The sequence below is a fragment of the Protopterus annectens genome, chromosome 2.part2 (assembly GCF_019279795.1).
Source record: "Protopterus annectens isolate FY-2018-M chromosome 2.part2, PAN1.0, whole genome shotgun sequence".
Taxonomy (NCBI): Eukaryota; Metazoa; Chordata; order Ceratodontiformes; family Protopteridae; genus Protopterus; species Protopterus annectens.
Genome location: NC_056730.1, coordinates 177525681 through 177546129, shown reverse-complemented (window position 1 = coordinate 177546129; position 20449 = coordinate 177525681). Strand labels below are relative to the sequence as shown.

The window sequence follows — 20449 nt, the reverse complement described above, 5'->3', positions numbered from 1 at the left end:
ACAGGCCATTGTGGAACAGTTCTGCTAAATATTCCAGGATGTGTGCTATGTTTGCCAATGAGACATTTTCTCCCTTTGCTGCACTCCAAATGAGGTATCTTTTCCACTTGGCTGAATAAGTCTTCCTTGTGGAGGGTCTGCGTGCCTCCAGGATAATGTCCTTAACCCTCTGGGATAAGCCTGGGTTATTTTGTTTTATGCAATATTTCAAGAAGCTAGCTGCAGTGTTTTCAAGTTTGGATGTAGGATCTTGTAGTTGTCCTGTGTTAAAAGTAAGGGACATAGAGGTAGAGGCCATGCGTGTGTCCGAGACATGCTTCTCAGTAGCAGATACCAATGTTGCCTCGGCCAGTCTGGAGCTATCAGGATTACCCTTGGCTGATCCTCTCTGATCTTCAGTAGAACTTTGTACATCAAGGGAAGAGATGGAAATGCATATGCTGTCAGGTTTTTCCAGCTGAAGGAAAGGGAGTCCACCCTCCAAGCAAGTGGGTGGTATGCTCTTGTGCAGAATTTCTTCAATTGGTGGTTGTGTGGGGAGGCGAACAGGTCTATCTCTGGTAGTCCCCATTTCTTTGTTATGGCTTTGAAGATATTTGGATGCAGCATCCATTCGTGAGCATCCGTGGCAGTTCTTCTTAAGGTGTCTGCTAGAGAATTTTCTTTTCCTGGTACAAATCTGGCCTGAAGTTGAATGTTGAGATTCAGGGTCACATTCCACAGGTCCATTGCCATCCGGCATAGAGGATATGAATGTGTACCTCCCTGTTTGTTGATGTACCACATGACTGTGGTATTGTTGGTCCTTATCAGCAGATGACCCTGTTGAAGGAGTGGTCTGAATGCCTGGATCGCATGTTTCACTGCCAGCATCTCCTTTAGATTTATGTGTAGATTCAGCTGGTCTTGGGTCCATAGGCCTTGAATACACTTGTCCACCATGTGTGCCCCCCATCCTAGGTCTGAGGCGTCCGTGGTGATGGTCTGGCTTGGATGAGGTTTGTGGAAAGGCAAGCCTCTGTTCAACTGACAGGCCTGAGCCCACCACAGGAATTCTTGCTTCAGGCATGGAATTATTGGAATCTGGGCTTCTAGACTGTGCTTGTGTTGAGACCATACATTCCTTAGGTACCATTGTAGCTTTCTCATATGCAGCCTGGCATGTGGAACCAATATTATGCAGGATGCCATGTAGCCCAGGGCTTGCAGGACTTTCCTTGCAGTAAGCCGAGTTTGTGCTGTTAATGTCATGAAGTAGGCTGGTAGTTGCTTTTGTTTTTCTTCTGTGAGAAAAGCCATCTAAGTTGATGTATCCAGTTCTGCACCCAAGAATGTTATCCTTTGGGATGGTACAAATCTTGACTTTTGCATGTTGACTGTGTATCCCAAGGCTTGCAACAGTTGTATGACATTTTCCAAATATTTTGTTAATTTTGCCTTGTTGTCCGCTTGTATTAGGCAGTCGTCCAGGTATGGGTAAATTTGAATTCCCTGAAGCCTGCAATGAGCAATTACTGATGCCAGGCATTTCGTGAATACTCTGGGCGCAGTAGATAAGCCAAAAGGCAATGCTGAGAATTGATAATGCTCTGATCCTGCAAAAAATCTGAGGTGTCTTCTGCAATCTGGTCGTATAGGGACGTGCAGGTATGCCTCCTTGAGATCTAGAGTCACCAGCCAAGACTCCTTGCCCAGCATGGGAAGAAGCTGCTGGAGGGTCAGCATTTTGAATTTTGGAACAATGAGGTATGTGTTCAGTGCAGACAAGTCTAGAATAGGTCTCCATTGATTTTCTTTTCTTGGTACAAGGAAAAGCCTGGAGTAAAATCCTTGGCCTTGTTCCATAGGTGGTACCTCCTCTATAGCTCTCATCTTTAGTAAGTTGTTGATTTGTCTTAGAGCGTCTGCTTTTTGGCTTGGTGGTAGGTTTGGCATTCCTCTCCTTTTTGGTAGAGTGTGGAAGTGAAACCTGTAGCCCTTGTCTATTGTTTGTAAAGTCCATTTGTCTCCTGTAATGTAATGCCAGTTGTCGGAAAATAAAGCTAGCTTTCCGCCCAAGGTGCTTCCAGTTGTTCCCTGGTAGGCGGAACTAGAGCCAAGTCATTGTGTCTGTCCTGTGGAAGTGGTTGTAGTTGAATCTGTGGCAGTACTTCTCTGGTTGGTAGGTTGCCACTGACGTCCCCTGTAGGCACCCCTAGATTGACCTCTGCCTCTGGGGCGTCTATTTCTGCCTCTCTGCGCTCTGGAGTTGTCTGGAAAGGACCAATTCTTCGAAGGCCAATTTCTGCTAAACCTCGGAGGTTGGACCTGTAAGAAATCCTTGACTGTTTGGACAGATTTTGCTTTTTCTTCCACCTTCTTTAGAACCTCCTGTGCAGGGGAGCCAAACAAACTTTGTTCCTCCATGGGAGCATCTAGGAGTTTTGACTTAACATGGTCTGGTAAGGATTGTTCTTTTAACCAGGCATGCCTTCGAATCACTGTTCCAGTCATAGCTGATCTGAAGGAAGCCTCCAGTGCATCATAGCCACATTTTAAGAAATGGTTACTGACCTGCTGAGAGTTATGTACCAAATCCTGAAGGGACTTGCGGTCTAAAGGTTCAGGAGAAGACAGTTTTTTATTTAGCTGGTCTAACAAAAATTCCTGGTACTGAATCATGTGAAATTGACAGTTCAAGGCCCTGGCCGAAAGAGTAGCAGAAGTATAAACCTTTTTACCCCATCTCTCTAATGCTCTAGATTCCCTTTCAGAGGGAAGAGGGTTTTTGGCAGAGGCAGCTGCCACACCTTTAGGGCCCTGTGAAATGGTTTCAGGGTCTGCAACAGGAGCCTTATACAAATGGTAATGTGTGTCCGGGACCCTGTAATATCTGTCTGGCTTGGCAGGGGCCGGAGGAAGAGAATCAGGGGCAGTACAGGCATCATTATATGCATCATCAACAACTGTTAGTACTGGCGGAATGGCTAAAGGCCTATGCTGTGGTAAGTGTAAAAAGGTAGCCTTTTCCTTGAATCTGAAAAATCCTGGCCCTGCCATTGGAAGTGTTCTCTCATAGCATGCAAGCTTTCCCCAAAGGAAAATTCTTCAGGAGGAGAAGCAGAAGGAATGGAGTCTTCTGCATCAGAATCCTCATAAGGAGAATATGGGCCTTCGTGAGGGTCTGTAATGTCTGAGTCATCAGAGGAATAATCTGGAGAGACAGGTTCCGGGGGTTCAGTCCTAGGCCTCTTGTCTGGAGGCTGAGAGGCCCTGTCTGGGTGAGGTTGGGATCCCCTGATCAAAGAAATGAGATCCTCAGCCAGGCTGAGTATTTGGGAACTAGAGGTAGGCCTATGTGAAGGAGTTTTAGCAGGTAAGGCCTTAGAAGATTTAGCTGCTTTAGCCCTGGCAAACGCCTTGATAGACATAGAAGCAGGGGGTCTAGCAGCCCCACGCAGGGTAGATATGTCTAAAGGAATAGTGTCTGACAAATCCTGGGTGCCTGCTTCTGTAGCAGTAAATTCAGTAGCAGATTCAGCCATGCTCTGTGAGGCCTCGGCTATTGGAGGCATGTTTTCGGCCGAAGGAAGAACCGGAGGCTCGGTTTCAGCTGAAACAGAGACACTCGCGGTCGGCCTAACCGTGGTTTCAGCCGAAACCGCGGGCCGCGAGTGTCGGTCCTTTTCCTTGCGCTTTTTAGCTAAATGAGTAGTCGGGAGTCTCCGACGGCATTTTATATGCAAAAGCGGGACCAAAAAACTCCTCTGCAAACTCCGACCGACGTCTAAGCGTCCGTCGGTTGAAGGAAGCACAGGCTAAACAAGCTGATACGTCATGGTCTGGGCCTAAACAAGGAAGGCAGTAAGAGTGGAAATCCTTATGAGGTATTTGTTTCCCACAAGTTAAACAATTATTTACTTTGTCTGACATCAGCTGAGGCAAGAAAGAGTCCCCAACGGGGTACTTAGCTTTTTAGAAGTCTTCGGTAGTAGAAATCTCTGGATCTGACCGACCGGCACTTGCGAACAGCTTCTGCTTCGGGCACCACGCGGCAAGAAAGACTGAGGAAAATGGCGTCGGCTGATGCCTTTATACCCAATAAACAGCAGCTATGACGTCGGGTGAAGTGCGACATCAGCCGAGGCCAGACCCAGACTTTGGAATCCGGCCGACCGAAGGGCTGCCTGAGGCAGAACAACCCATATGTTAGGACTGCAGATGCATCCTTGAAGGACATCTTTACATTTTAGTCACATATATTTCCTGGCTCAATGGCAAACTCCTAGTAACCTCCAACATTCTGAAGGGCTGTCTGTTTTTTTTTTTTTTTTAGACTTTTGAACATCATCCTATTGGCCCAGCCCCTAGTGCCTCAAGCCCACTGTGGGACTACCAGCTATACTCCTACTCCCCAGACTTACTCCAGTACTGGTGGGATGATTGTCGATCCTATGGATATCTTGGGGGCTTGGATGTCTGTGCTTCCATCCAATAAGGTTCTTTTTTTATATGCTCTACATACTCCCTTTTCACTGCACCCCAACTCCAACTACTTCCAAGGGTAATTTCCCTCTTTCAATCACCCTTCCCCTTAGGGAGCATCAAAGAGCTCCCTCCCAATGAGGACAGGCATGCCCATCCCTCCATGCCACTAATTCAGTCACTTGAGTGCTAATCAAATCAGGTCAGCTGGGCCATAGTCGCTTTATCCCTCAACTCCACCAGAGAGGCAACTGCCTGCAATTCTTAGTAAATATAGTGAATCTCTGATAACTGATGAGAGTCATTTAGCTCAAAGTCTGTGTATCAAATCAACTGCTAAAAGGATCATGAGGGAAAGGGAGGCAGAGAATGAGGTGAGACAGAAAGTAGCAACTACAGATGGAGGAATCAGTGCAAAGCCCATTGGGGGTCCATCTAAGGAACTCAGGCATAAGCATAAAAGGCAAAAGACAAGGGATTCAGAGCTCAGACCCTAAGCTCTCAGACCTGGTTCCACCTCAATGACTATGGTTGTCACACTGCCTTCTAGTCTCTCTCTCTCTCTCTCTCTCATAAGTGGAATTATCATCCTCCAGTGAGAGGTCATTATCCTAGTTCTTGTCTCAACATGTATGAGGCTTACTGAAGAAGTGACACCTAGGTATCTGAAAACAGCCACTAGCTTTGGTTGCTGACTTGCTTCAGTTGCTTAGGGCAGCCATCAAAATACTGAATGGAAGCATCAAACTCTCAAGCTTCATGGACTTTCAGGTCTGAATACAGGCCTAAGGGATCCCTTCCTTTCGCTCTTCTATAAATGGTAGGTCCCGCTCCTCTGAGGGATTAGACAGGCCTACAGAACCATCAGGCACCAGTACTGAGGCTGTTGGGCCTTCTCTGTTCCCCATGTTATATACTCATAACTTGTTACTCACCATAACAAAACATCGAAGGACTGATCCTTCTTAAAATACACTTTTCAGATTTCTAAACTACAAACCCAAACTTAAGGCTAACTGGGGTTAAAATTAAATACAAAGTTTACTATGGTTAGGTTTGGTAAACAACTGTCATCTACAACTTGCTGCATAGCTAGTATCTCATTTTAAACAAACATGACTGCCAGGGATTTTGGCACCACAGTTCACAACTCCATCTACTTTAACCACTATGTAGCCACAGTAGGCAGGAAATTCCTCTATCTAGCACAATTAATTTCTACAGGGATCACATCTAGGTCAAAAGACGTGATCATCCCACTGTACTCAGTGTAGATCTAGCCAATAGCAGAATACAGTGTGTCCCTTTTGTATGCACCTATTCAGACATCACTCAACTACAAAGGTTCCTATACAAGGTCTAAAGTCCTTTGGCTACCAAGGAAGACTTGAAGCCCTGTCCCTATACTGTCTCTATTAGAGTCTTATGTGGTGATCTGTGTTGCGCGTTCTATGCCATAAAGGACTCCCACCCTCCTTGATTTCTTGTAGCTACACAACACAAGGAGCTCTACAAATACTAGCACTGACAATGGTGCTTGCTGATATAATTTCCACAACCTCTCCAGTATCCTTTCCACATTCTTCTGCAGACTACTGTCCTCACCTATTACAGGTCCTACACCTTATTATCATTTTTGAAGAGTCCCCATGTTCTTCAATTGAAAGTGAGCAGAGCGCACATTCATATGTCACATTTTTGTTGTTGTGTCTTTCAGCTTTTCCCGGTTAGGGGTCGCAACAGCGGAACTCTGGTCCGCTAATGATTGGTAGTTGATTTTTACGTGCCGAGTTATCAGCCCTGACGCACAACCTTCAACAAAGGTACGCCCATTCACGCATGTCTCCACGCAGAAGACGCTCTAGCTGAGAATCGAACTGGACAGCGTCTTACTGGGAGGCGGCAACGCTACCGCAGCACCACCACCGCGACATTCATATGTCACATTACTTGCCAAAAACCTGATGGTGAAGCTGCTTCCCTCACTGCCAGGTCCCCTCTAATCTCAACTCAGCCAGTTGCTCAACCCAAGTTAGCATCTCTTCATGAGCCCCACCTCTGAGTCTCATACATGGCACTAAACTGAAATATTTGGTGTGGTCCACATGCAGTGTAACCAATGACCGTTTCAGGCTTACTTTTGCTGAAAGCCACTAATATTGGGTCAGATTTAGCTGGTAAGACTAAACTTTTTGTCATGAAGACATACTGGTAATGATGCTAAGATCCATTCTTCATCAGAAATTCTACTAGTCTAACAGTCTAACAGCACCCAGTTACTCAGATCTGCAACAGTAGAATTTGCCAACCTGGGTAAGAAAGTCATTTAAAAACCTCCCGCTGTTTGTAAGCAACACAAATGACAAGCCATAAACTATCGTTTTTTTCTTACCGATAAACAACACAGTAACTCACTGCTACCTTTAAATAAAAGAACAGTTAAGACAGTTTACAGATTGTCTTTAGAGGTCACAACTGTTGTAATGATGGCTTGTAAACTGACAACCTCTTTGGTCCTCCCCACACAAGTTAAAACCAGAGACAGCTGCTTCCTCCACCACATCCTTCTTACAGTTCTGCCATTACTGGTCCACAGCTACCTAGCTTCCTCCTAGAGTCATTTTTGTCCAATGCCTAAATATTTGCTAACAGAGTCACCAGTATCCAGCCTAGTACTAAGAAGGTAAGGGGCCTTACAACTGAGCCCTCAAACTCCATTTATTTCTTCCCATACAATGGGGCTGCAGTCTGTTACCCCCTCACATTATTCCATTAGCAATCTCAGCAACTTTAGCTCATCTAGTTACTTTCACCTCACAGCAGTCCACCTATTCTCATGACCCATCCTCTTGGACAATAAGCCAATCATTACTGTACTTGTTTTTCACTATGTATGCTCTCTATTACTATTGAGCAGTAGCAGAAATGTCATCCTTTTACTGATACAGATGAAGACATCTCCCTCATCCACCACCTTACCTCAATATCTGCCAGGCTCCTTGACAATCCTAACTAGCCAGACTCCTTGCATTCCATCTCCTCCTTATTCAGCTGTTTTATCCTTATTCATCTGTATATGTAACCTTTTAATACCTCCCTGGTAAACGGAGTTTCTTTTCCCTATTCCTCTTCCACCTATTACACACATCTTGACCATCTTGGACCTCAGTAGGTGCCCTTCTCAGAAGCAACCCCAATACAAACAATAATGACTTATTCTCCCACCCTTAATATAATCAATTTCAGCCATGTTACAAATACATTTATTCTCCACAGCAACTATCTCAGACTTGCCACAAGTTTCTTATCTCCACAGGCACAGCCCTTGGGACTGTACACCAAGACGACCAAATATGTGTACCTCCCTCATATCCAGTTATCAAGATTCCATATTTATTTGTGCTAGTAAATATTTGCCTTAGCACCACAATGATAACATCTCGCATAATGTTGCATCTTACCTCCTCTTTTCCTCAACTCTATACTCATTTTTCTCCTGCAATACCCATGACTGACACCAACAATCCTGAAAATCACTTATTTAATTTTAGATACCATACCACATTCCTCACACCTTAAGTAGCAGTGCATGGAGATGGACTGTTATGCAGGATCGTAACAGCTGAACAGAACAGTTGTGCATTTCTACTTCCAAGATAATTTTTAGAACAGTATACAGGGCAGCATATCACCAACATGCTTTAACTAATACAACACCGCTCACTTGTAGCCTAAATAAGGGTTACAGACAGAACAGTATTAAGAAGTCATGTAGGTTCTGCAAGCCTGCTTGCTTATAGTCAAATGTGTTCATACCACGTGGCCTTCGCATTTTGTTGCATTCAGTGAAAATGGAAGTAAAGAAAAAAATGTAGTTTGCCCCAATTTTGTTGCTGTGAGGAAATACGTATGTTTAACCATGTTAATAACAGTTACAAGTGGTTACACTAACAAATACAGAATATTGCTGTACAGATTAGTTAGGCATTCTGACATATATTAAAAAACTACAAAATACTTCCAAAATTCTCCTACCACTACTTACCAAAGGAATGTCTACTGGAAGTTTTCATTTCTACTTCTTCCCTTTTGATTGCAGACTCGCACATCAAGGCCTCTTCATTCTTTATAAACAGAGATGCATAGTGTAGAGGGATCTGGAATCCTGCAAAAATTAAGGAAATGTTCAGGCTACAGTGTGCAAACAGTGCATAATGTCAAAGCAGAATATCTAGCATTGCCAACAAGGACAGAGTTTGCTTTCATGTATGTGGAAGTACATCTACAGAATGTCTTTGCCAAATAATTATGCTAATTACCATATACTATTAAACAAATAATTGTGCCTCATCTGTAAATCACAATTACTATACGCGTTAGTTTTATTTTCCTCAGATCATGCATTTCTTTCTCATTTCGCCTGCCAGTAAGTGTACTTTTCGACATGTAGATTCTTAACGTGTCATTTTAGAATGAAAAAACTGTTAAAAAAACGGTACTAACCTATTATTGCAACCACATTTCCAAGGGGCAGAAATTTCCAAGGTGTTCGCGAAAGTATGAATGCTAACCTGAAAAGAGTTGGCAAAAGTGTGAATTACTACTGCATCACATTGTTTATAAGTCTGGAAGAGGAATAATGGCAAAATTCCTCTTCCTGGCTAGCGCCGATTCCAGACGTGACAATGAAGAATGCAATTCAGATGTCTGCTGCTTTTGAGTCCTGCAAAGAAGGACCGGTTTGTTTTTTACATTTTTTCTACGTATTTCTTAAGCATCTCATAAAAAAAAAAAAAAAAAAAAATCACTTTCCACAGAAGAACTATGCAGAAAAGTGAATAAAAACAAGTAATGTTACTGGTAAAAACTGCTGTCTACTACATCTCCCTACTCAGAGATGTGTTGTTTTGTTCCCGAGCGGGACTCGTCTGCAAGGGGTGTTAAAACCTTATCACGCTTCACGCAGACATAGTTCTGCACATCTGAAGTTGTTGACTATCAACAGGCAGTTACACTACGAACAATGAGGACTAATTCATTGAAATATGTACGAAATGTAACAATTGCAACTCACTGTGGGGCCACGTAAAGGGGTTTGAAATAGGCCGGTTGTCTTCTTGTGAACATGCCAACTTTCATGAGTTGTAACATAATGGATGACTGAGAAGCAACAGTCATGTGGATAGCTCAGGAAAGAACACTACTAGGGAGAGGAATTTTACCGTTACTCCTCTTCCTACATGAAAAAACAATCTCATTGAATAGAAGTTAATAGACGACACACACACACCACTTCTTATGTTAGCAGGCATTGTTTGTTGAAAAAGTTACAAATTAGGGTACTTCGGAAAAGTGGTTGCGTAATACGTAAATACCAAAAAACTCAAGTTGCTCACTATGTTTCCAGTGTTTTCAAAAGGTACGTTCCTTATTCTAAATGTTACAAAAAAACTGACACACATCCTAAGATAGTAAACTATCTCCTAAACTTGGCTATAGCCACTCTGTGCAGTCTTGCTGTTTGAAAGCACAGATCACCACAATGCTTACTGCAGTCACAGCTAGACTAAAAAGAATGGAGTCTCATATCTGGAGCAGACTATCTGAACAGCACCAAGATAATTGCAATGCATAATTTTGGTCCTTAAATTGGATATATACATATATGTATGTATGCACTCTTGCATACACATGAACATACAGCAGTTCATTGGTCTTTGTGCAATGGGTCTGTCTATCCATCAATAACTTTTTCCCCCAAACAGCATGTATAAACTCACTTCCCCATCCTGTCCACTATTCTAGAGTCTTTATGGGGGGACAGACAGCTGGGATCTGGGGGTGTCCTAACCTTTGCAGGGTGCAGCTGCAGAGATGAGTTTCATCAGTCTCGGGCACCTCCTACTACACGTCCACTTTCCTGGAGGCCACAGCTGTCAGGGTTTTTCCAGACAGCTGTGTGGCATCACCCAATATGTCCTTTAGTAGAGGGGCTAGCCACAAGAACTGCTAGACAGGGCTACAGGCCTTCTCCAACTTCCACTGTGAGGTGGGAAGTGCTCAGTCATCCAAACAAATCATGAACTCTAAAAGGTGTCCACATTTTGCGTCATCTGGCTTCGCTTACATGTAGCCATCCTTGGTACCTTTGGGGGGGGGGGGTAAAAACAAGGACTGTGGAAGACCTCTTTTTAGAGCATAGTGTGCACAAATGGATTGCAGAAGGTTCACATTCTATTTGACATGCTCTGACAGAGGAAGCAAGGCCAAAAGCCCAAGCAGGGACTGCTCTAGTCTGACCTGTACAGGCACTGATGGATGAAAAGGTGCTGAAGGAATGAGTGTCTCAGTGTCTAGAAAGACATCAAGGGATGTGTAGACTTCAAGAAGATTGGCAGCAAGAAATCCAGGACAAAAAGGAGTCATGCTCAACATCAACAATGAAAATGCCAGCATCAGTAATGATGTTCACACTGAAAAGTTGTATTATTAGCTTCAGCAACATGGATATCAGGAGATCAATGCTGAAGGAAGCTTCATTATCAGGAAAGTCAGTGCCAGCTTAAATCTGCGTGCAACAACAGGTCTTGCTTTTTTGGTTAATATGGAGAGTTTTAGTACTTTTCATTACTTTTTGCTTAATTTTATTGAAAAAGAAGTTATGTACTTACTATAACGTTCCATCTGAGTAGTTAGACATCACTTGTCATCAACCTGTGGGCTTCGGATCCGAGACGACAATGTCACCACCATCAGATCCAAGCTCCAAGCTCCTCCCCCTGCCCATAATACCACTACATCTCCTTCTTTCCCACAGATTGAGTTTGCCACCCAACACATGAGCCCGATCGGCAATACCTGACCCACAAGTGAAAGCAAGAGGGCCGCAAGGGTGCTATCTCTTGGTTACTTAGCTGAAAGAACCCAATAATAAGGCCAGGGGGAAGGAGGGAGGGACAGCTGATGACAAATGAAGTCTAACTACTCAGATGGAATGTTATGGTAAGTACATAACTTCTTTATCTGAAGTAGTTAACTTCACTTGGTCAACAACCTGTGGGACAGAGTCTCCAGCTACCATAAACTTGAGAGGCCCTCATGGAAAGATATTCCTGAGCACCATGAAGCCAAAGGATGCTCTTCCTCTGGAAACATGTCCAATTTATAATGAGAAATGAAAGTATGAGATGAGGCAAAGTTGCCACTGAACAAATATCATCCAAGGATACTCTGGACCAAAAGGCAGCTGATGCAGCCATGGACCTGGTAGAATGGGCATGAACCCTCCCCAGAATAGGCATACCTTTATCTTTGTAAACCTGCAGAATGCAAAGGAAAATCCACTTGGCAATTGTCACCTTGGAAACTGGTTTGCCTAGAAAAGGTCTAGCAAAGGACACAAATAATTGGTCAGACTTGCAAAAGGGCCTAGTCCTGTGTAAGCAGAAAGGCAACTGCCTATGCACATCTAACAAATGTAGTTTATATTCCCCCTGTTCTGAAAATTTGAAAAAAAGACAGGTAGATTGATTGATATTTGATTCTAAAGTCACTTTAGGTAAAAAAGAAGGATTAGTCTGAAGTGAGACCCTGTCTTTATGAAAAATCATATAAGAAGGTTATACAGATGATGTTTGAAGTTCTGACAATCTCCTAGCCGAGGTAATAGCTACTAGGAAAGCCGTTTTCCAAGACAAAACTTTCAAGTCCACAGAGGCAGCCGGCTTGAAGGGCAGAGCAACTAACACCTGTAAAACTTAGGTAAGGTCCCAAGGAGGAGTAGGGTCTTTAACTGGAGGCCTTAAAAGAAAGGTACCTTTAACAAAGACTTTGCAGAGTCTGGAGGAAGCTAAAAAACCCATGTTTTCACCTTCATGGAAAACAGAAATTGCAGCCAGTTGAACTTCCACTGTAGAAGAGCTGGCACCCTGCTGGAAAATGTGTGCTAAAAATCAAGAACCACTGGCACTGGAGCCGTAAAAGGATCTACACCCCTCTGAGAAGCCCAGATAGAAAAACGCTTCCACTTACTACTGTAAACTTTTCTGGTGGACGACTTATGAGCTGCCACCAGAACAGATCTAACAGGGGAAGACATTCCAGGAGTCCTGGCAATCAATGGAACTGGAGCAGCCAAGCTGTGAGCTTCAAACAGTCCACGGTCTGGAGGGGGAATCCCTGATGGGTGCGAAATAAGATCCTAGATTTACATCCAAGATCCAAGGAGGAGCTACCAGATGAGACCACAGACAGGGAAACAAGATTTGACGAGGCCAGAATGGGGCAATGAGGATGACTCTGCTCCTCAACCAATGAGCCTTCAGCAAAAGCTTTGTCATGAGAGGTAACGGAGGACATGCATAAAGGAGACCGGGAGGCCAAGCATGGACCAGTGTGTCCCTGAAAGTGGGGATCAGAGCAAAGAACTCGCTGCACTTCGCATTGGAAGGAGATGCGAAGAGGTCGCAGCAAGGTAGACCCCACTCGAGGAAGATCTGGTCCGCCACATAAGGATTCAGAGACCACTCGTAAGGCATTAGGATAGTCCTGCTCAATTTGTCCGCCAGTATGTTGGACCGACCCAGAATGTGCGCTGCTATCAGAAAATGGTTGCTGGAGAGCGGCCATTCCTACACTCTCATGGCCTCTCGACAAAGGGGGTAGAATCTGGTTCCTCCTTGTTTGTTGGTGTGCCAGACCACTGACATACTGTCTGTCTGAATCGCAATAGTTCAGAGAGGAAGAAAGGCATGAAGGGCCTGCAACACTAATAAGACCGCCCTCATCTCCAAAACACTGATATGCAGATTGGTCTCATTCAGGGACCACGTACCTTGGATTGTCCTGCCCGAGTAATGCCCCCCCACACCCTAGTCGGGAGGTGTCCATAATCACTGTGGCTTGGGGAGGAACTACAACAAAGGACCATCCCTCTACCATCTCCAGAGATTGAAGCCACCAGATGAGGGACTTCCTGCATGCCTCGCTTATGCAAATCGGATGTGTTAACAGCCGATCCAATAAGGACCACTGGACTGCCAACATCCACTGCAGAACCCGGATGAGAAGACGAGCACAAGGAAGAAGAGTGATAGTGGCTGCCATGGATCCTAGGGCTCTTAACACCACTTCGACTGGAGGAAAGGGATATTGTAAGATTGCGAGAACATTAAGAGTTAAGCTCCAGACCCTCTCTGGAGTCAGAAAGACTTTGGATTGCAAGTGTCTATTCTCGATTTGAACAGGTTCTAGACAGGACTTGGCTAGATTTACTGTGATGCCCAGCAGGTCTGACAACTTCCGGAAATAATCTCTGGCTTGACAGAGAAGATGCCTGGTGGGAGCGGCAAGGAACCAATCGTCCAGGTACGGACAGACCTGTATGCCCTGAAGTCTCAGGTGAGTCACTACTGCTGACATGACCTTGAAGTACACCTTGGGGGGCTGTGGTGAGACCAACGGATAGGGCCCGGAACTGGTAGTGATTGGCCCCTAGCCAAAAGCGGAGGAACCTCCTGGAGCATCTGTGCATCTTTACATGTTAGTACGTATCCACGAGGTCTATTGAACACATCCAGTCATTTTCCTGAAGACAGGGCAGGATGGGCTGCAGAGTGACCATCCATACCTTTTCTTTGGCAACTGACAGGTTTAGAGTGGAAAGATCGAGAGTCGGCCTCAAGTCCCCGGTCTTTTTTGGCACCAAAAAGAACCTGGAATAGATGCCTGATCTGGACTGATCTGTGGGGACAGGCTGGATGGCCCGTTTGCTTAGCAGCTTTGCTACTTTGAGCGCTGCTGCCTCCCTTTGCATGGGTGGAGCATCCGGGAGGTGCTTTGGGGGAAACAGATGTGTCACAAAGGGAATTCTGCAACCTCTGGATATTATTTGGAGCACCCAGTGGTCTGTTGACATGGACTCCCATGCAGTAAGGTGCATCGAAAAATGGCCCCCCGACTGCCTCCAGAGCCGAGCAGTCGAGCAATCCCTCAGTGCTGCTGTGCGGATCTGTCAGAGAACGTTTCTCGAGACCAGAAGTTCTTCGGACCCCCCTGCCTCTGGGCCAGCGTCTGTCTTGTCCCCCTCTGCCTCTACAGGAAAAGGAGTCCCGAGTGTCTCGGGAATACTGAGACTTCCGGAACCACATCTTCTTTGGCCCCCACTGATTCCTGGAAAAGGATCTTTGGGGGTTAGAGAAGTGGATCCCAATGGTAGACGGGGTCTTCCTGTCCTTCTCACTCTGGACTAGTGTGTCACTTACAGTCTTCCCAAACAAGCAAGAGCTGTCATAGGGAGCATTTGCAAAAGACGCCTTGAAGGGTTCCATAAAGTTACATAGCCTAAGCCAGGAGTGTCACCTCATGGCAACGCCTGACCCAGCTGCCCATGCCCTTCCTTTGCCACTCCTGGACTGGCACCTCACCTAAGTGTCATGTTTAATCATAGCCTCACCTCAGGCTTTGTGCCCACTGAGTGGCGCACAGCTACAGTTATCGCACTCCACAAGGGGGGATCCACCTTGGATCCAAGGAACTACCGCCCCATCAGTCTGATGAGCCTGATCTGCAAGGCCATTGAATGTATCATCATGGAACTTATAAACAAAGACACTGGCAACCTTCAAACACTGGACCCCACACAGTTTGGGTTCATGAAGGGATGATCTCGTCTCCTGAACCTGATTGACTTCTTCGAATCAGTCTCCAGAGCCATGGACAAGGCTAAGGTGGTCCACACAGCCTATCTGGATCTTGCCAAGGCCTTCGACCCCATCCCCCACTCTGGAATCATATATAAACTTACTAAGCTGGGCATTAATCCCTACATCACTCAATGGGTTGCCAACTGGCTTACAGACAGGATCCACACTGTAAAAGTAGCCGACTCCAAATCCAGCTCCAGACAAGTGACAAATAGAGTACTTCAGGGTTCAGTCCTGGGACCGCTCTTGCTTGGCATCTACTTCTCTGAATTACAGTCCAACACTAAGGGACTTCTGGCTAACAAAGTTCGCAGATGACTGCAAACTGGGAGCCATTATTGAATCCCCAAATGATGTGAATATTCTACAAAAGGGCCTTACAGAAACAGATGCTTGGTGCCAGAGCCATGGGCTCAAGCTCAATGCCAAGAAATTTATAGTTATCCCCTTTGGGGAAAAAACATGTACCTGTGAATTACCACATAGGTGGCAGGACACTAAACACTGAAAGTGTGATAAAAAACTTAGGGACACAGGTGGACAGTGGTCTCTCCTTCGATAACCACATTGCCAAAATAGTCAGGAAATCCTTCTATGTGGCACACCTCATCACTAAGGGCTTTTCATCCAGAAAAAAAGGAGGTCATTGTCCCACTGTACTCATCCCTCATTAGACCCATTATAGAATACAACCCCCCCCCCCCCTCCTCCCGTTTGGTTATGTACTTCTGTGGCTCTGCTTGACAGGGGCACAGGAAAATAATTTTCTTGGGTGGCGAAAGCCAGGGTACTTTTTTGGCTAGGCTTATACAGGCCCTAGGGCCAATAGACTAGTACCTACCTATGAACCTCTCAAGATATCTGCAACAACTGGAAAGGCCACAGAAATACCTCACTAAAAGAATCACAGGCCTAAAGCAGATGCCCTATGCTGACCATCTAAAAAAACTCCACCTATACTCTCTGTCACATATAGTCTACTCAGAGGCGATCTCTGCCTAACATACAAGGCCATGTCAAACCCAGAGCTGTTGGACATGCTACACTTAAAGAAACCCCAAACCCTGAGACACATGCTCCAGGGATCTAAACCTTGTCATCGCAATGAACAAAACATGCTGGAGGAATAAATTCCAGACCCAGAGACTCCCCAGACTCTGGAATAGACTGCCCATACATGTCAAGCAGAGAACTTCTTTGGCCCACTTCAAAAGGAACCTTGATGGGAGATAGGAAATTCACCCCAGGGATTACGTCAGTCACCCTGCTAGACAGGAGTCTAGGGAAGTAAATACTGTGGGAAGAAATAGCCAGGGAATTGTTATGGCTAGGCTTGTATAGGCCCCTAGGGCCAATAGCCTAGTACCAACCTATGAAGAGATACAGTGTGGCCATCCAAAGGTTACAACTTATGGCCACACTCTGTGCATTTTCTAAAGATCAACTTTTGTTGATCTGAGATAATCAAAGCCAAATAGGTACAAGGTACCAAAGGCTGACAACCCAACCCCAACAATCTCACACACGCACTGAAATACAAGGCGGGAAAGGGGAAGAAGGCCTGCATTAACTACATTACCCAAAAAAACTCTACTTTCCTACTTTTTTTATCTAATGGAGAATGCAAAGGGGAGGTAAGGAAAAAGGACCAAAGGTATACCAAAAAGCTTTACACACACAAAAAATACCCCTTAAACTGTCCTACCAGCCTGGAGCTCAAGGGATCACGCTGTAGGCAAAGTCACGGCAAATGTGATCTGAGGGAAGGAAGGAGATGCAGTGGTATGTGTCAGGGGAGGAGCTTGGAGCTCGGATCTGATGCTGGTGAAACTGCTGTCTCGGATCCGGTCCGGATCCGAAGCTCACAGGTTGATGACCAAGTGAAGTTTAACTACTTCAGATTTACACTTTTTTGCCATATGTGTGAATAAAAATGCTGGCTTTGGTTTAAACAGCTGCCTGATCGTTTCTAAATCTGTTGGTACTTCTTTCTTGATTTGGGGTACAAGTGTGGATAGACAAGATTTGGTTCGAGCATCAACAACAGGTACATGGTAATCAAAATTTCCTGTGATCTTGCACCTTTTCACAGCTTTACTGTTTATTTAATTTCGGTTAAAGGTGGTCATACTGTGCACTTATTAGTCTCCTAGCTACTCATGTGTTTAACAGATCCTCCATTTTGTTACACTGCTTTTCCCCTGACAATTCATTAGATTGCACGTTTAATGCCAATTTCTGTTTTACCTGCAACATTTCACTTTTTTGAAACTCTTCCATTTGCTTTCTACTTTAAAGTACAGTTGGGTTTTCTAGTCAGAGTACAAACATGCTGAAGAAGTGTTGATTATTCAATGGCACGGATTAATTTACTACTATTTTTATGGGTAGGCATTAGTGACCAAAGATCTAGCTACTTTTGTATTGACTCTCTTGATTTTGCTTCTTGGCTTAACAGTGGTGGGCAGTTTTCCATACAGCACTGCACAATGTTATATTCGATAGACGCAGGCAGGCACTTTCGTTTTCAAATTCTCTCTTTTAGGAACCTTAGCTAACTCCACCTTCTGGTTATAACTGTATACATCGCAGCATTAATAAGTTGCACACTGTTGAACATCTAAAGCCAATTTTGTAGCCAATCTAGACAAATTAATTACCGTGTACCTGGTGTTGATGCTCAAACCAAATCTGGTCTATCCACACTTGTACCCCAAATCAAATACAACTACAAAATGAAACACTTCCCTTAGCAGTTACACATAAAGACATGGTTTTGCTCTAAGAGGTGCATGTTGTGTATGTACACTTGGACTGTTTTTTTTAAACAGATAGCACTCCAATAAATTTTCACCAAATCTCATAGGTGCCATTTCCTCTTTACCTACATTATAAGCATCTATAACCATAGATGGGCACTTTCCAACTGTCTCTGTAGCTGGCTTAATAGAAATAGGCATTCTGAGAAAATTTAGTAATTCTCTCATGTTTACTGACAGCCGCCTACTACTTAAACTGACAGTGCGAAAGAGATGTAGTTATTAATTACTACTAGAGGCAAAACTCACACACAAAGCTGCTACAATCTAAAAACAGGTTGTCAGTACCACATAACACCATACTAAACCAGCCATGCATGGCACAGATTAAACCAAACAGAAACATACATATGCTGAAGCTCTTAAAAGTAACCTACCTAAACCACCAAATCCCCTTAAATATAACATAAGGAACAAGTACCCTCAGCAACCTCACAAACACACAACACAGGCAGCACCTGCCATGAAACATACATCCAAGAGTCAGTTTGTCTCAAGTCAAAAGCCCAAAAGGCCAATTGCTACACAACCTAATATATTAACAACAGACAACTCCATAGAGAGGTGCACTGATGTGACAATCACCAGTTTGTGCAAGATGATCACAGTCAGTTGCCTGTCAGGTGCCAGGATTTTCCACATTATGTATGCACTCAAGTCCTAGCACCGCAGGTACATATATGACACAGTCATTGTGCACCTGGGTGTAAATGGCTTGAGACTTACCTCCCTGGAATAAAAGGTATCACGGGCAAGTATGACCTAACCTTGAGCTGCATTTTAACTTTCACCACAAATGATACCTCAGTACAAACAAATGACTAACAATTGGCTTAATTTTTGGAGTAATTCAAAGAAGGTCCAATAAATGCATTCAGCCTGGGGGGACAAGGTAGTGTGTCTTAACTGCTTTGTTAGAGATGGCCTGGACCTATCCTCCAAGGCATATATATATTGGCAAAGATCTTGTCCACCACCATAGTGCCTTTTTTAGGCAACTTCAGTTATCAAATGCTTCCAACAAAACAAAACAAAATTTGGATAACAAAGGTACCGGTTCTTAATGCAAGGAGTCTCTTCAGGGACTCCTTACCTTGGAATACATAGATATATGCATCCACATTGAGAACTGATTCAAGACCATTGAGAGCATTCCACCAGTAAAAGGCTTCAACTCCAACCACATGTACAGGCCTACCACAGTAGATGAAGGCACTAAAGGCATCAGTATCACAATATTCATCGCCCTTGAGGACCAGTTTGGCTCCCCTTTGATCAATGGCCCAAGTACCAAACCCCTCACAAATGGTACAGGGGAACTCCAGATGGGCAGCCCTCTGGCAACAGATACACTGCTCATGAGCATCTTGCAAAGGGAGCTTGTGCCCACATACCACACATTTCTTGAATCCTTTTGGATCCATCACTTAAAAGCAAAAGAAAAACACTACACCTGACTTCATGGCACTAAGAGAAACTCACACTAACAGCTTTAATAAACCACTACCTAACCAAACTAACACAATTATCAACAACGACAAAATTAGGTAACTAAGAAGCAGAGAAAAAAAAATTAAAGGTGGGAATGCCCAAACAAAACATTCCTAGCCTAAAGAAGTTATCTAACCTAACAAACTACCTACACCTAACTATACTAAATTCCTATACAGTATGTGAAAAATGGACAGGAAAACAGCGAACAAATCCTATATAAAATTATACACTCCAATGGAGCCACGATTGAGCTGCTATCCTAGAATGGCAGCAGCTAAATCTGGGGTATGCTTACTAAAGTGAGGGATTAATGGGTAGTGGAGGCAGAGCCTGGTGAGCTAAGTCTTTGAGAAATAGATTTTCTAGTTGCAGGTTTTCTTGCCTCCTTCAATATCTGCTGCACATCCTCATGGAATAAGTGCCTAAAGGCATCAAAATAGACTCATCCAGTGGTGTCAGTTATAACTGGTCTAAACTGGGGTGCACCAATTGCCCTGACACTGTGTGGGTAGATCCAGAGTGTGAGGAAACTTGTGGCAATTGCCTTTGGACAATTCCATTAAAAGGGAGAACCAACTTTGCCTGGGAGAAACAGGGTGTCACCACAATGATCTTTTGTAATTCTGACTCTTCAGAAGTGCGTTGGCTATTGGTAGAAAGGGTGGAAATGTATAGAGGAACATTCTGTCCAAGGGAAAGAGAATGCTTCTGTCCTCCATGCATGACTGCAAGGATGTCTCTAACAGAATTTTTCCAATGTCTATTTTTTAAGAGAGTAAACCTGGACCAAATCCAAGCAGACTTCTGTCCTGAGTTTCCAGTCATGAGGGTCCATTTGGTATCTGCTTAATCTTGACTGCCACTAGGTTCTGCTCTTATGGGATGTATGGAACCTGAAGCATTAGAAAATGCTGTAAGGCTAACTTGAAGACCATCACTGAAAAACAGCAAAGTGTACCCCTTGTACGC

At 44.3% G+C, this 20449-nt stretch overlaps 1 protein-coding gene across 3 annotated transcripts in view; it reads right to left on the bottom strand.

Annotated features, from left to right (window-relative positions):
• LOC122795589 (zinc finger protein 239-like) overlaps positions 1 to 20449 on the bottom strand; it is a 750699-nt gene that overhangs the window by 436173 nt on the left and 294077 nt on the right. For all 3 annotated transcript variants that reach the window (XM_044063843.1, XM_044063841.1, XM_044063842.1), the window contains exon 4: positions 8510 to 8629. In XM_044063843.1, the coding sequence (XP_043919778.1) occupies positions 8510 to 8629 (120 nt within the window). The remainder of the gene's footprint in view (positions 1 to 8509; positions 8630 to 20449) is intronic.